At 43.2% G+C, this 14513-nt stretch overlaps 2 protein-coding genes across 2 annotated transcripts in view; one reads left to right on the top strand and one right to left on the bottom strand.

Moving 5' to 3' along the window:
- The window catches only part of astn2 (astrotactin 2), a 303910-nt gene that overhangs the window by 221947 nt on the left and 67450 nt on the right, over positions 1 to 14513 (top strand). The window lies entirely within an intron of this gene.
- On the bottom strand, positions 7565 to 14466 carry trim32 (tripartite motif containing 32). The gene is made up of 2 exons (XM_085279740.1): positions 14359 to 14466; positions 7565 to 13829 (listed from the first exon to the last, which is right to left on the bottom strand). The coding sequence occupies exon 2, from the start codon at positions 13815 to 13817 to the stop codon at positions 11781 to 11783; it is 2037 nt and encodes a 678-aa protein (XP_085135866.1). The 5' UTR covers positions 13818 to 13829; positions 14359 to 14466; the 3' UTR covers positions 7565 to 11780.

Below are 14513 nucleotides of genomic sequence, written 5' to 3'. Positions count from 1 at the left end.
TTTGAAGATGTCTTGAAGACAGTAATGAGGCAGATTGGTCAACATTTGCACGAAGCAGGAGCAGGTGATGATGGAAAAGTTGAATATGATGAGGAAAATGGAGTAGATGAGGACATTGGTGTAGAGGAAGAAGAAAGGGAACTGGAGCGGCAGCAATTGTCTTCACCTCCTGCCAGACAGGTTTCCACTGACCAGCAGGGGGCACGACCTCGTCAAAGCCAGACTGGACCAACTCCAAGAGTATCACTCACAGCCCCTGATCTCAACCCACCACAAATACAAAGGGTTGTTGTTGAGCATGTGGTCCGAAACCCAGACATAAGCACCACAACTTCACTACGTCTCCGTGCTTTTTCAGGAAGGATTCCTAAGCCAAGTAGTGAAGCAGATTTTGAATCATGGCGTTCCCAAATTGATCTACTGCTTGCCGACCCCAGTGTGTCAGCTCTATACGTCGCCAGGCGTATTATAGAGAGCCTGTTGTCACCTGCTGCTGATTTGGTTAAAGGTCTAAGTCCCAACACATTGCCTTCAGTCATACTAAGTGTACTTGACTCCGCTTTTGGAACAGTTCAAGATGGTGAAGAATTGTATGCTCAATACTTAAATATTCTTCAAAATCCAGGTGAACGACCATCCGCTTACCTCCAAAGATTGCAGCTAACCCTCAGCACTGTTGTAAAGCAAGGAGGACTTGCAGCTGCTGACATGAATAAGCATCTGCTGAAGCAGTTTTGTCGTGGGTGTTGGGATAACACTATACTAACCAAACTACAATTAGAACAGCAAAAGGACAACCCACCACCTTTCTCTGACTTGCTGTTGTCGTTACGGACAGAAGAAGACAGACAAATTGCTAAGGAGTCACTTATGAAGACATACATCGGTTCATCAAAACAAAAAGCTAACATCCAATCCCAAAGTACTTGTTCTTGTGGGCACTCTACAGCCAATGAAGAGCTAAAAGAAATGAAAAAACAACTCCAAACCCTCCAACAGCAAATGTCCCAACTTTTGTCCCAAAAACGTCCAACCGAGTCAAAGTTTAAGCCACGACAAACCAAATCCAGTCATTCTTCACCTCAGTCAAATACCAGACCCAAGCCATGGTACTGTTTTAACTGTGGAGAAGATGGCCATGTTTCTTCCACCTGCAACAACAGAGCAAACTCCAGTCTTGTTGAACAGAAAAAGAGCCAATTAAGAAAAAAACAGCAAGAGTGGGACGCTAGAAATACTTCATCTTTAAACTAGAAGGAGTTTCTGTGGTGGGACACACAGGAGCTGCATGCACGAACAGTCCCAGAAACCACAACAAATTTCCATTGTTGCCAAAAGGGCTTGTGGGGACCAAAAGCACAGGCCAAATTCAAATCAAAGGCAACCATTTCAACTGTCTTCTTGATTCTGGCTCTCAGGTTACTACGATTCCTTTTTCTTTCTATAATACTTACCTTTCAGACCATCCAATCAAACCACTGGATGATCTGTTGGAAGTAGAAGGAGCAAATGGACAAGCCGTACCTTACCTGGGATACATTGAGATTAACATGACGTTCCCAGCTAATTTTCTTGGTTCATCCATTAATGTTGATACACTTGCGCTTGTCGTGCCTGACGTCCAGCAATCACCCCCAATGATACTTGTTGGTACCAACACTCTTGACGTTGCGTACAGCAAACACTGTGATACCCTCTCTGAGCAGTCATTCCTGCCATCTGGTTCCGGTTACATTGCAGTTTATAAAATCCTCCAGTGTCGCCACATCCAGAATTCAAATGACCAGTATGCTCCTGTAATCTTAAAGTCAGACCAACCGCATACGATTTCTGCCGGCCAAACCACTGTCCTTGAGGGATGCCTGGTCACAAGGCTATTCCAAGGTGAGAAAGCAGTTATTCTGGAACACCCCACCTCCAGTTCTCTGCCTGGTGGACTCCTAGTAAAAACCTGCCTTGTGGACTTACCTAAACGTCGGCCATATTCTCTGCCTGTTGTAGTGAGTAATGAGTCCGACCATGAAATCCACATTCCAGCTCGAGCTATTATTGCAGAAATCAGCGCCTTCCAAGAGGTCATTTCCAAAGAGCAACCCACCCAGTATTCAGACCAGTCTATAGAGTCGTTACCTCCATCTCAACCACCATATAACTTTGGAGATTCCCCCTTAACTCCAGACTGGAAAGAACGCATTGTTCAAAAACTCAACACTATTCCTGAAGTATTTGCCAAACACGATCTGGATTTCGGCAGGACCAACAAAGTTAAACACCAAATCAAATTGTCCGATCCAACTCCTTTCAAGCAAAGACCACGACCAATTCACCCTCAAGATCTTGATGCTGTCAGGAAGCACCTGCAAGAACTTCTTGACTCTGGCGTTATCAGAGAATCTGACTCACCATTTGCCTCTCCAATTGTGGTTGCACGCAAAAAGAACGGCAGTATACGGGCGATCGTGGCTCAAGAGTTGGGCGTTCGCCTTGTAATCGGAAGGTTGCCGGTTCGAGCCCCGGCTTGGACAGTCTCTGTCGTTGTGTCCTTGGGCAAGACACTTCACCCGTTGCCTACTGGTGGTGGTCAGAGGGCCCGGTGGCGCCAGTGTCCGGCAGCCTCGCCTCTGTCAGTGCGCCCCAGGGTGGCTGTGGCTACAATGTAGCTTACCATCACCAGTGTGTGAATGTGTGCGTGAATGGGTGGATGCCTGGATATGTAAAGCGCTTTGGGGTCCTTAGGGACTAGAAAAGCGCTATATAAATACAGGCCATACAGGCCATTTTGTATTGACTACCGCAAACTCAATCTGCAAACAATCAAAGATGCTTATGCTCTGCCTAAACTGGAAGACACCTTCTCCGCACTTGCAGGATCAAAGTGGTTCACGGTGCTAGACCTCAAGTCGGGTTACTACCAAATCGAAATGGAGGAGAAGGATAAGGCAAAGACTGCCTTTGTCTGCCCAGTAGGATTTTGGGAATTTAATCGGATGCCACAAGGGATTACCAACGCACCAAGCACTTTCCAACGGCTGATGGAAAAATGCATGGGAGAATTAAATCTAAAAGAAGTCTTGGTTTTCATTGACGATCTCATTGTCTTTGCACCAACTCTTGAGGAACATGAAGCTCGCCTGATGAAAGTTCTCACCAGACTCAAAGATTTTGGCTTGAAGCTTTCACTTGAGAAATGCATGTTCTTCCAGACATCGGTGAAGTATCTGGGCCATGTAGTGTCCCAGGCTGGTGTTGAAACTGATCTGGACAAGATTTCCACACTCACTTCTTGGCCAGTGCCAAAAAACTTGAAGGAATTAAGATCTTTCCTTGGTTTTGCTGGGTACTACAGACGTTTTGTCCAGGGATATTCGGCCATTGTCAAGCCGTTACATGAACTCACTGCTGGTTATCCACCTTCTCAGAGGAAACTGAGACGAACTGTAAAGCCAGAGAATTACCTCAACCCCAAAGAGCCATTTGGAGGACGATGGACGCAATTGTGTCAACAAGCTTTTGAGTCCATTATTGACAAACTCACTTCTGCCCCAGTTCTGGCGTTTGCTGATCCCCAGAAACCATACACACTCCACACTGATGCCAGTGCCACAGGTCTTGGTGCGGTGCTGTATCAAGAGCAGGATGGAAAAAACAGAGCTGTAGCATATGCCAGCAGAGGTCTTTCCCGGAGTGAGTCAAAGTATCCCGCCCACAAATTGGAGTTTCTTGCTTTGAAGTGGGCGGTGACTGAAAAATTCCACGACTACCTTTATGGTGCTCAGTTTACAGTTGTGACAGACAGCAACCCATTAACATACCTCTTATCATCAGCAAAACTTGACGCTACCGGTTACAGATGGCTTTCAGCTTTGTCCACTTTCACCTTCAAATTAATCTACAGAGCAGGAAAGCAGAACTCGGATGCTGATGGTTTGTCTCGCCGACCTCATGGTGAACTGTCTGATGATCCTCTGTCACAGAAAGAACGTGAGCGAATCTGGAGATTTGCATGGCAACATCTCAATGAACCAGATTATGTCTCTATTGACCAGCATACCATCAAAGCAGTTTGTGACCGTCATCTGATGTACAGTTCAAGCACGGATCCTGATCTTGCTCTGGTGTTATCCATGTCTGTCAATGTCAACAGTCTGCCTGACAGTTTCACGGACGACATCCAGTTCACCTCCATGGTACTCCCCCAAATCTCAACAGCTGACCTTGCAGCCAAACAACGCCTTGACCCTGTCATCCGGCATGTCATAGCTCAGGTTGAACGAGGCGAGTCACCACCGCCATTCCTGAGGGAAGAACTTCCCGATCTACCTCTATTACTGCGAGAAGTAAATAAACTGGAGCTCCATAACACCCTTCTCGTCAGAAAGAGACAAGTGGGAAGTGACTTCGCATACCAGCTAGTGCTACCTGAGGAATATCGACCAGTTGTACTTAACCACCTACATGATCAAATGGGTCACATGGGAATTGACAGAACGCTGGACTTGGTCCGTTCCCGGTTTTATTGGCCTAAGATGACAAGTGATGTGGTCAATAAAATAAGACAGTGCGAAAGATGCGTGAGACGCAAATCCCCATCTGAACGAGCCGCACCTCTGGTCAATATCAAAACCTCTCATCCCATGGAACTGGTGTGCATGGATTTTCTCTCTGTGGAACCAGATCGTGGAGTCAAAGACATACTTGTCATAACTGACCATTTCACAAAATATGCCATTGCTGTGCCAACACCAAACCAGAAAGCCAGGACTGTTGCCAAATGTTTATGGGACAACTTTCTTGTGCATTATGGTATCCCAGAACGTTTGCACAGTGACCAAGGCCCTGACTTTGAATCCAGAATCATCCGAGAGCTTTGTGAAATGGCTGGGATCCACAAAATAAGAACCACTCCATACCATCCAAGAGGCAATCCTGTTGAACGGTTTAACCGAACATTACTGGATATGCTAGGAACACTCACAGCTCAACAGAAATCCCATTGGAAAGATTTTGTAAAACCCCTGGTGCATGCATACAATTGCACAAGAAACGATGTTACAGGTTTTTCACCATATGAGCTTATGTTTGGCCGCCAACCTCGCTTACCGGTGGACTTGGCCTTTGGACTACCCCTTGCCAAAGAAGGATCAACATCCCACACACAATATGTGGACAAACTAAAGTCCCACCTAGAAGAAAGTTACAAGCTGGCCATCGAAAACTCAGAAAAGGTGATGAAACGTAACAAAAACAGATTTGATAAAAATGTCACTGCATCACAGCTGAATGTTGGAGACAGAGTTCTTGTGAGGAACGTGCGGCTAAGAGGCAAACACAAGCTTGCAGATAAATGGGAGTCATCTGTGTACATTGTAGTGAAGAAAGCCGGCACTCTTCCTGTGTATACAGTTCGACCCGAAGGCCAAGACAAGCCCCTGAGAACTTTACATCGGGACCTCCTACTGCCCTGTGGGTATTTACCACCTGAAAAGGAAATGCTTACTAAGCAGAAGAGGAAAATGCCTGTCTTACCCGTGTCTCCTGTACGTGCTGATGATGCTGATAACAATGACGAAGAGGAACTAATCTCATACCTACCTGTTCCCTTCTCTGCTGAACCTGTCACCTTCACAACAACCATCGACTTACCCAATACTCCGCAACCTGTGCCGCTTATCAACCAGCCCGATGTCCCTGTAGTATTGGCTACAGAGGAAGAGAATGCTATCCTCTCAGAGGAACCTGTACCTGCTGAAGAGGAACAAGTTATTGCTAGCGGAACCGTGGAAGCTGGCTTTGAGCCAGTTGATCTTGTCGAAACTTCTCACGATGAAGAAAGTCTGTCTTCTGATTCGGAAGCATCCAGAAGTAACTTGTCACAACACTCACCTACTGAATCAGAGCCTCTCAGTCCTGAGGCAGAACCACCTTTGAGGCATTCAACCCGCACCAGGAATCCTCCTGATCGGCTGCAATACATCAAGCCTGGTAAGCCTCTGTTAAAGAGCGTTCAGACCTTCCTGCATGGGTTAAGTTCTGTCTTCTCCTTCGCTCTTCAAGACGATGAAGAAGAGGAGACGATGCCTTCACACCTCAGCCAACCAGTCATTCGCTGCCAGCCTAGTCCATGTACGAGGACGTCCATGAGATTAGGGGGGGAGAGTGTAACCACGGTAACCTCTGACCCCACTTCCGCCAGTCCCTTTATTGTGGCGGGAATGAATCCTGTATAAGTTCCGGGTCAATCAGCTGCATGTCCCTGCTCCTCTGGCTGCTGTTGTCCCTGTGGTTGGCGTACTTGTCAGATCACGACAAATTTTGCACTACAGGCCAGTTGACAGCGTGCAATAACCCGGCCGATTCATTCATCTTTACACTACCTCACACTCGACTCAACGGTCAGGTTTTTTTTGTTCTCCCGCGATCTGCCCTGATCAGCGCGAGATGGCGAGCCACCCGACCACCGCTACGGTGCGGTAGGAATTGTGAACCTATGGACTGAATCACAAATTGTTGACAATGACCTATCACAGGTCCATGGAACTAAACTAAATCACATACTGGACTACACCTCATCCCACCTCCTTTTGGAACCTACTAAGCTGTTTTGTATTGTCAACATTATTTTTGTTTGTGATATATATGCATATGTTTTTATTTCTTTTGTACATCCGTCTATACACTTCTCATAACAAACATAATATATATATATTTGAGCTCTACTTTTGTTTCCTGTGTTTTATTCACACCCTCAGGCTCCATAGTCGAATCTTAATCTGATAGCTCATTGTCTATGAGGCTGCAGTCAGGCGCCCTGGTCCTGGTCCTAAAGTTTTTCTCTGATTTCGGGCTAATGATCACCTCCTTCATTTTCAATGAAAGAATAATGGAGAAACAGTTACTTTTCAGCCTCTGAAAGTGGGGGACTAAGTATAAATAATTATGTAAAATGGTTAATGCAGTACTTCTGTTAAACCCCTAAAATTACAGCTGCATTTCAATCACATGTTGAATAAAATTACCCGTGCTGGTATACAGTGGCAAAATGAAAATTGTGTTATTGTCCAAAAACGTGTTAACCCAAATCTAAATATATGTGTCACAAAAGTATGAGAGACTTTTCAAAAAAGCATGTCCATTTTACTTTATGGACTTTATTTATGCTTAATAAAGACCATAAAATGTGATGTTCTTCAGCAATGCACTTGAAGCACCAACTAAGTTTGTGTTTCATAACTTCCAGCTGTGTGTAGAGTGTTAACTAGATTTTACTTGTACAACATTTTAGGTAAGAAATAAAGTGCCCTTTATCCTGCCACATTATTCTGACAGCTTAAAACACTGATAGGGTTGATTGCCTGTATTATGGCTTAATTGTCAGTGTTACTACTTTTGTCCTCATCAACCACCATTACCTGCATCTAAGTATATGTAAATGAAGTAATCAGCTAATCAGTTACATTGACAAAAAAGGTTAAAATCATGTCTTTTAATAACAGCCAGAGAGAAACTGAAAAATTATGCACACTCACGTTCAACTAAAATACACAAAAAGACACTACTGCAGACATTTTATCTGCTCGTTTCATAAATGTTTATTGCACTCAGATTCTTAACAATACAAACAGGAATTGGACGACACAGAGATGTCTACAATGTGCTCAACACACTGTAAAATTCATAGCCTTCAACAACATAATTTAAAAGTCACTGGTTTTTGGTTCATTGAAACAATGCAATATAACAACCTAGTAGAGTTACTGAATAAATATGCAAGGAAATAACCTTTCTTCAAAAACGTAACAATAATATTAAGATGAGACAATGTGAGATAATTTGATGTTTACCACACTGACACAAGGACACTTGATTTTTCTGGCATTTTATGTATTTTTGTGTTACTTTAAACAGCTTGAATATGTCCAGTAATTACATTTTATTGATCTCTTTAATGTACAGCACTAAAAGAATTTATGGTAAGGATGACATGCAGACGAGAGAGTCTTTAATCAATCAGTGCTAAGGTAACGCATAGCCCCAAAATACATCACCCAAAATGTAACAGCACAAATATATGAGTGTGATAGACTAGATAGGATACTTCAGTTCAACTTTCTTCTCCTCTTTGCTTATGTAGCAATATTAAAAACATGTATTGGTTATTACACAGTTTGATTCTCATGCTGCTTAATAGGGCTCCAGTGCAGAGTTAAGGTCAGCTTTGTGAAATAAAATATTTTTAAGGCTAAAACAGAGTGAGTCTGCAGTCTGCCCCGTCCCACCTGCCAATCATTGTCAAAAAACGACTTTTTTTTGTTTATTTATCCTAAAAGCATCAGCTTTCTCACACCACCATTAAATTCAGAAATTAAATAAATTTAAATGGTGTACCAATAAATTACAAATTGATGGGAGACCAGAACGGAGACACTGTGCATGAAATAGCAAAATATTACATATGGCTGTTGTCCTATCTACCAACAACTGAGAACTCTGGTTGCAAGCTATCTAATATTGAACGAAAACCTGGAGAATACAAAGCAACAGGGAACCAACGCGGTTTCACAAACTCAGGTGTGGGGTAGGATGCTGGAGTTTTCAATCATCATTATCCTTGCAGTGCTACTCCAATTGCTCCTGCCAGCTATGATTCCTACAAAGATTTTGAAACCAGTAGGCAAGCATTAGGAAACAATGCCATGGAGCATGTCAGGTTTGAACACAGTTTGCAAACATTTGTATTTTTAGAAATCTGTCTTGTCTGTGACATGAGTGTTGCAGCGGTTTAGTGTTAGCGATGGTAGTATAGTATATATCCTTTAGACGTGACTGCATTTGATGCAGCTGTAGGTACTTTTTTTAGGGAACAGAACTCAGGGGTATACTACAAAGGAAGTTCAACATAGCCAGGCTTTCTTTATATTAGCTGGCATGACAAAAAATTAAACCCCAGTTGGAGATAATGGGTATCACAATGGTGGTTATCAACTTTCTGTTAAGAAAGGTTTTCTGATTCAGGCTCCGAACACGCTCAAACACAAAACGGGGCGTTTTCACGTATTATATGACTCTGCTTCTGCATAAAACGATCCCCGCGAGTGCCACCTCTTCCAGTCAGAGACGTTAATAGGTGAAAAACAATCTGATGATTTAGTGCACGCAATGATTAAACCTGGCTTGATAATTTATTTGTTTTTATGCTGCCGTTAATTTCTAATGCAAGGTCTGCATATTAGAGCTCTGAAAGTTTAAACCAGATACATTTAAACATTAAATGCTGCTGTCACATAGCCCACTAAAGCACATAGAGAACTTTCTTTTGTTTTTTTGCCAGCTCAAAGTGAAATTCATTTTACTGATTGAATACGTATTCTTGGTGACAAATGGTCTGATTGATTTTCCATTTTGTGTTCTAGCAGCTCCAGCAACGCAGCAGATAAGAATCATGCATAAAAACATCTATACATTTTCTGCATCACCAACTGAATGCATGTAAATTCCAGTAACAATACGATGCAGTTTGTGCTGTTGGAATTTTACAGCATTCAGTGGTTTCAGTGAGGTACGGCTTAACAGGTTGCATATATGAAACACATTACTCCAGCAAAGAATCTGTACAGTACTTAGCACATGGTATAAATTAAAGAATCAGTGAGAACATGGTGCTTCAAGCTGATTTTGAAACTAAACATAAATTGCTCCTGACAAGGTTATGTGTTTAGCATAGGTTACCACGGTGATTAAGCCAGGTAAAAAAAGTCACCTTTGTGACACTGAAAACTCTGACTTTAAGCTTCAACACAGCTTGCTAAGCCATTACGCTCACTTCTGAGTACACCCTCAGAGCTTTTCACTTTTAAACACTTTCCAAACTACAAAGGTCATCCTACCCCTTAGGACATTTCTGCTTTGTTCATAATGGGAACAGCTCTGTGTAAGAAAAAAAAAAGCTATTGTGTTTTTCATCCTACTAGACTAAAACTACCAGGTGAAGCAAAAACCAAACAAAGGAAAACAAAGAGCTAAAACAGAGGTAAAATCTATGAGTGAGATAAACAGCTGGAATATCATCTGAAGCAGATAACAGAATTTTATGCTACATCTGTCTGTATTTCAGTGATATTGTGGTTAGGCCATGGCTGGAAAGTCACTGGAAGAAAATTACAAAAAATGTACAAATGTGAGATGTACAGAGAGAAATGTATGCAGCTCAGGCTGTGAATTTTAGTGACAGTTGCTTCACTGTCACTAAAGCCTAACGACTGCTCCAGAATGTTCTCAACTGGTGTCTCGTGTTTGGGCACGATGTATACAAGACTGACGGACAGAACTTTAATACCGCAACAAAAGACAATAATGTGCTCTCAAAGCCCCACAGAAAAAATGATAATGTGGTCAACCGAATAAAAGGTGCTTTTGGTTGTATTAACAAGGCTACCATTAAATGAACTTTAAAAGATGTAGTAATGTTCTGTTTTTCACCTTTACAGTCCTACATAAGTTTCCTAAAACATGAATTAAAAAGATAAACAAATTCCATTAATATCCCTATTACGGTTTAATAGTTCCACCACAGCACATAATATTGGAGTTTGGACTCTTTCCAGTTCACACCTTAATGTTTTAAATTTAATGTTCCCTGAATGTTACTGAATGCAATTTAATGAATGCTGGTACTTGGTTATGCTATGAGCTAACTGTGCAGTAAACATTAAAGCTGCCAGCTGCATTCAGCGACATCAATGTTAGTGTGTGCTACTTAAACCTAACACAAGAAAACAGTGATGTGTCGATAAAGTGCTTCACAGGCTCAAAGCCTTATGCTTTATTTAATGTAAATACATGTTTAGCGAAGGCCAGGCTGATTGGTGAGTACAGCAGCCAATAAAATGGGAAGGAAGAGAAAAAAAAAATCTGTCTCAGTAGCTTAGAAATCAGTTGCATCTTAGGCTTATTCCAAAGAGATAGCATGCCAGTGTGTTTAATCTTAAAAGTTTGCATGATCAGATCCACTAGACCAATATAAGGCCCAGTGGCCAGAATCAGCCCGCCAAAAATCTGGCCCACTGGATGGCTTTGGAAATTGTCAAGGAGGGCATAAATTTTAAACTTAACTATATTTTCACAAGTTTTACAGCTTTTCCTACTGACCTCCTCAGTGATCGTTTATACTTCACCAAAGTAAATAAACACCAGTAAACCATTAAATGAGAGAAAGCTCCTGTTTTTTCACCATCTACTATTTTTACAGTTGGTTCAGCATTAAAAGAAAAGAAAAAAAAAGACATTCTGTCAATTAATGAAAATAAATTTAGTTTGATTTTTTTTTGTACTTTTACACATTACTTCTTACAATTTAAGCCCAAAGCAACATTTCTATATCGTGTAGAAAAACTGATTTATCCTTGAAATTGCACTTGTTTCTTTTTATTGAAATATCTCAGGGACTAAATGTGTGATTAAACACTATCAGAAAGTCTGGCCCACTTAAGATCAAAGTGGGCTGTGCGTGTATGTGGCCCACAATGTAAAATGAGTTTGACATCCCTGCATTATAAGAACCGGATTCAACTTGAGATACTCAAGATAAAACCCAGTAGACTATAACCTGAACCTGAATTGAATTGACTGAACTACTGATTTAATAACCCAAATGAGAGCTACAGTGAGAACTGACTGGATTGCAGCTAAATTAAAGAGTGTTAAATAAGAGTATGTTTCTTCCTTTTCCAAACTTCTGTACTTTGCAATTGCACAACAAAGGGCAATTACACTTTGTTGTTCTTCTAAGAAGTAGAGGAATGCCTCCTCTGAATGTATGTGTAGACTTTAACACAGTGGTCCCAACAGTCCAGCACTAGCAGCTGTCCTTTCTGGGTAGTGGCCACTCCCACAGGACAGGTCAGCCCTTCCTGGATTAAAATATTGTATCCACCTTCTTTTGGAAACTGGAGGATTTCTTTCCTGCCACTGTCTGTAACCAGCAAATCTCCATTGGAATCCACACACATGCCAGTGATACAGCGGAAGTCTTCCGTCTCCGAGAAGAAATGGCTGAGCTGTTTGCCAAGCTGGCCATCAGTACCCACCGAACCGATGGAAAAGCCACCCTCCAGGTGGGGCTCATTCTGGCGTTTCTCAAAGTTCAGGGCCAAGCCCTGGGTAAAATAAACCGTTCCAGCTGCATCACATGTCACAAACTTTGGCCGTACAGCAGAGCAAAGTCTGTTGTAGCTGACCACACCTACATTGCGGTCTACCGCTATACACCACAGCTTGCCACCTTCGACATCTGACACCACAAACTGGCCTGATGGCATGGCAGTAATACCCCAGGGTTTAATCAGTTGGTTCTTGTGGCAGGCCACACAGTGTCCATCCATGGTGTAAACTTTAACTGAGTTATCGTAGTTGTCAGTGACACCAATCAAGCCTTGTGCAGTCACAGCAATAGATAAGGGGATGAGGTTAGGCAAATCAGCCCCCAGGAAGCTCAGGACAAAGTTGTCAATGCTACTAGCGCTGCGCCGAATTTCACGTTGGAAGCCTTTGCGATTAAAAATCTGGATACGGAAGTTCCCACGATCAGCCACCAGTACCTCACCTTGAGGCGTCACACAGATGCTGACAGGCAGATTGAAACTCCCAGGTAGAGTTCCCTTAGAGCCCATCTTCTTCACAAACTGGCAGACTGGCGGCCCTGAACTTGCCCGCGCTGCTCCAGGTGATCCTCCTCCTGCATCCATAGACTTTGATTTAAAGCTGCTTGGCGAACCACATACTGCCTCCTCCACAGCTGCAACCATGTCAATGTCTCGGTAAAGATCCACTGGAGCCACCACTTCACCTCCTGTAGCTCCCGCCCCCTCTACATCACTTTCAAGTGCAATTTCTAACCCACTCTCCTCATCATCTGTATTGATGGTGCAAGTTCTTGTGGTCAGCTGGCCCACTTCTAGAGGTTTAGACTGCTCTGTTCTGATCAGCTCTGGCTGTTGCAGTTTAAAGGTTGTGGGTAAACTGCTCCTCAGATCCAGTTCCTCATCATCACTGTCTCCGCCATCGTCTTTTAGCAAGGCAATGTCACTTTGTCTTGCTCGCATTGTCAGATAATCACAGCGTGACACCACTTTGACCTCTGCAATGTTAAGAAGATATGTCTGCTCCTCCAGGACCTGCGCGTTGAGCTTTTCTACTTCTGCCATGGAAGTCCTGAATGTCCTTCGAGACCTGCTGAGCTCCTCTTGAAGACGTAGCTCAGCTGTAGTGTAGTCCTGCTGTATTGTTCGGTACTTTAGTCTCAAGGACTTGGAAATGTTTTCAATTACTGTCTTTTTTTTCTGAATTTCTCCTATAACATCACGGAGAGCCTCCAGTTTACAACCCAGGTCCTTACGACGCTGTTCAGCAGCCACCCTTATCGGCTGGACTGAATGTCCTTCATGCAGGTGGCCATCTCCTTTGCAGAGCTCACAGAGAACTGAGGCACAATCGTGGCAGTACTGTCGCGGCAGGCGATTGCAGCAGGATTTGCACATTAGGGCGGCGGCAGCAGCACTGCAGGACATAGTGCAATCGAGAATCTTGAGCACAGTGAGATTGTCAGCCAACTGGGAGATGCTGCTCATACGGGAGACCTTGCTACAAAAGGGGCAGCGGACACCATTGATAGTATTGGCCAACAGCTTCTCCAGACACTGCCGGCACACTGTGTGACCACACTGCAGGAGCTTGGGTCGCATTTGTTCCTGGTTGTAGGTTTCCAGGCAGATGGGGCATTCGAGAACCTCCCTCATTAGATCTGGGTCAAGAGCAGCTGCCATTGTGGTCCTCACCTTAAATGGAAGAAATGAAAAGTTCTGTAACATTGTGCCACACTGTAACACTGAAGCAGACGAAACTAACAGATATTCAAAAATAAACACAGGATGCAGCCACGCTTATTTGCCAGGTCAAGTTTAAGTTAGATTCTAGATAACAGAGCAGATTAGATCAACATTAACGGTTAGATACACAGTTCAATGACGTGGAGCTACTGAAACCCAACATATGGTGAGTGATGGCGTGTATCAGCAAGCTAAGAGATACACCGTGTCATGCTAATGAGAAACGGGAGTACTAGGTTAAATCCTACACCAACATAATGCTAACTTGTTGTTTTACAGCAGGTTGACACTGCAGTCCAGACTTGCAAAGGAAAAGTAAATCGCAGGCCTCACCACAATACGACAAATGCCCTTAGCCCTGCACATAAACAGTAGTGTTATTCACCGACAGTACTGACTTTGAAGGGCGTGCATTCAAACGTAAGAAAGGCGACTCGTCGTAAGAGTCTCTCGAGGCTTTTCTGCTTTTAAACATTACCTTCACTTCACTGTTTTGCTGGTTAAAAGTGCAGCGCTGTTGCGGGGCGTTCTGTATCTTTCGGCTATGCAGCTGCTAGTAAAGACTGCAGTGCTGACGACATCACGCACACACAACCGGGATGTTACGCAATACGCACAGAGGCGAGCCCTACG

This window comes from Mchenga conophoros, linkage group LG7 (assembly GCF_057382185.1).
Source record: "Mchenga conophoros isolate Kocher_MC1m ecotype Shallow Benthic linkage group LG7, M_conophoros_male_GT1.1, whole genome shotgun sequence".
Classification (NCBI taxonomy): Eukaryota; Metazoa; Chordata; class Actinopteri; order Cichliformes; family Cichlidae; genus Mchenga; species Mchenga conophoros.
Note: the sequence above shows the minus strand (reverse complement) of the source record. Positions and strands in the feature narration are given on the sequence as shown.

Bases quoted from the DNA above. Each gene is read 5' to 3' on its own strand.
- trim32 (XM_085279740.1), bottom strand. From the start codon at position 13,817: ATGGCAGCTGCTCTTGACCCAGATCTAATGAGGGAGGTTCTCGAATGC.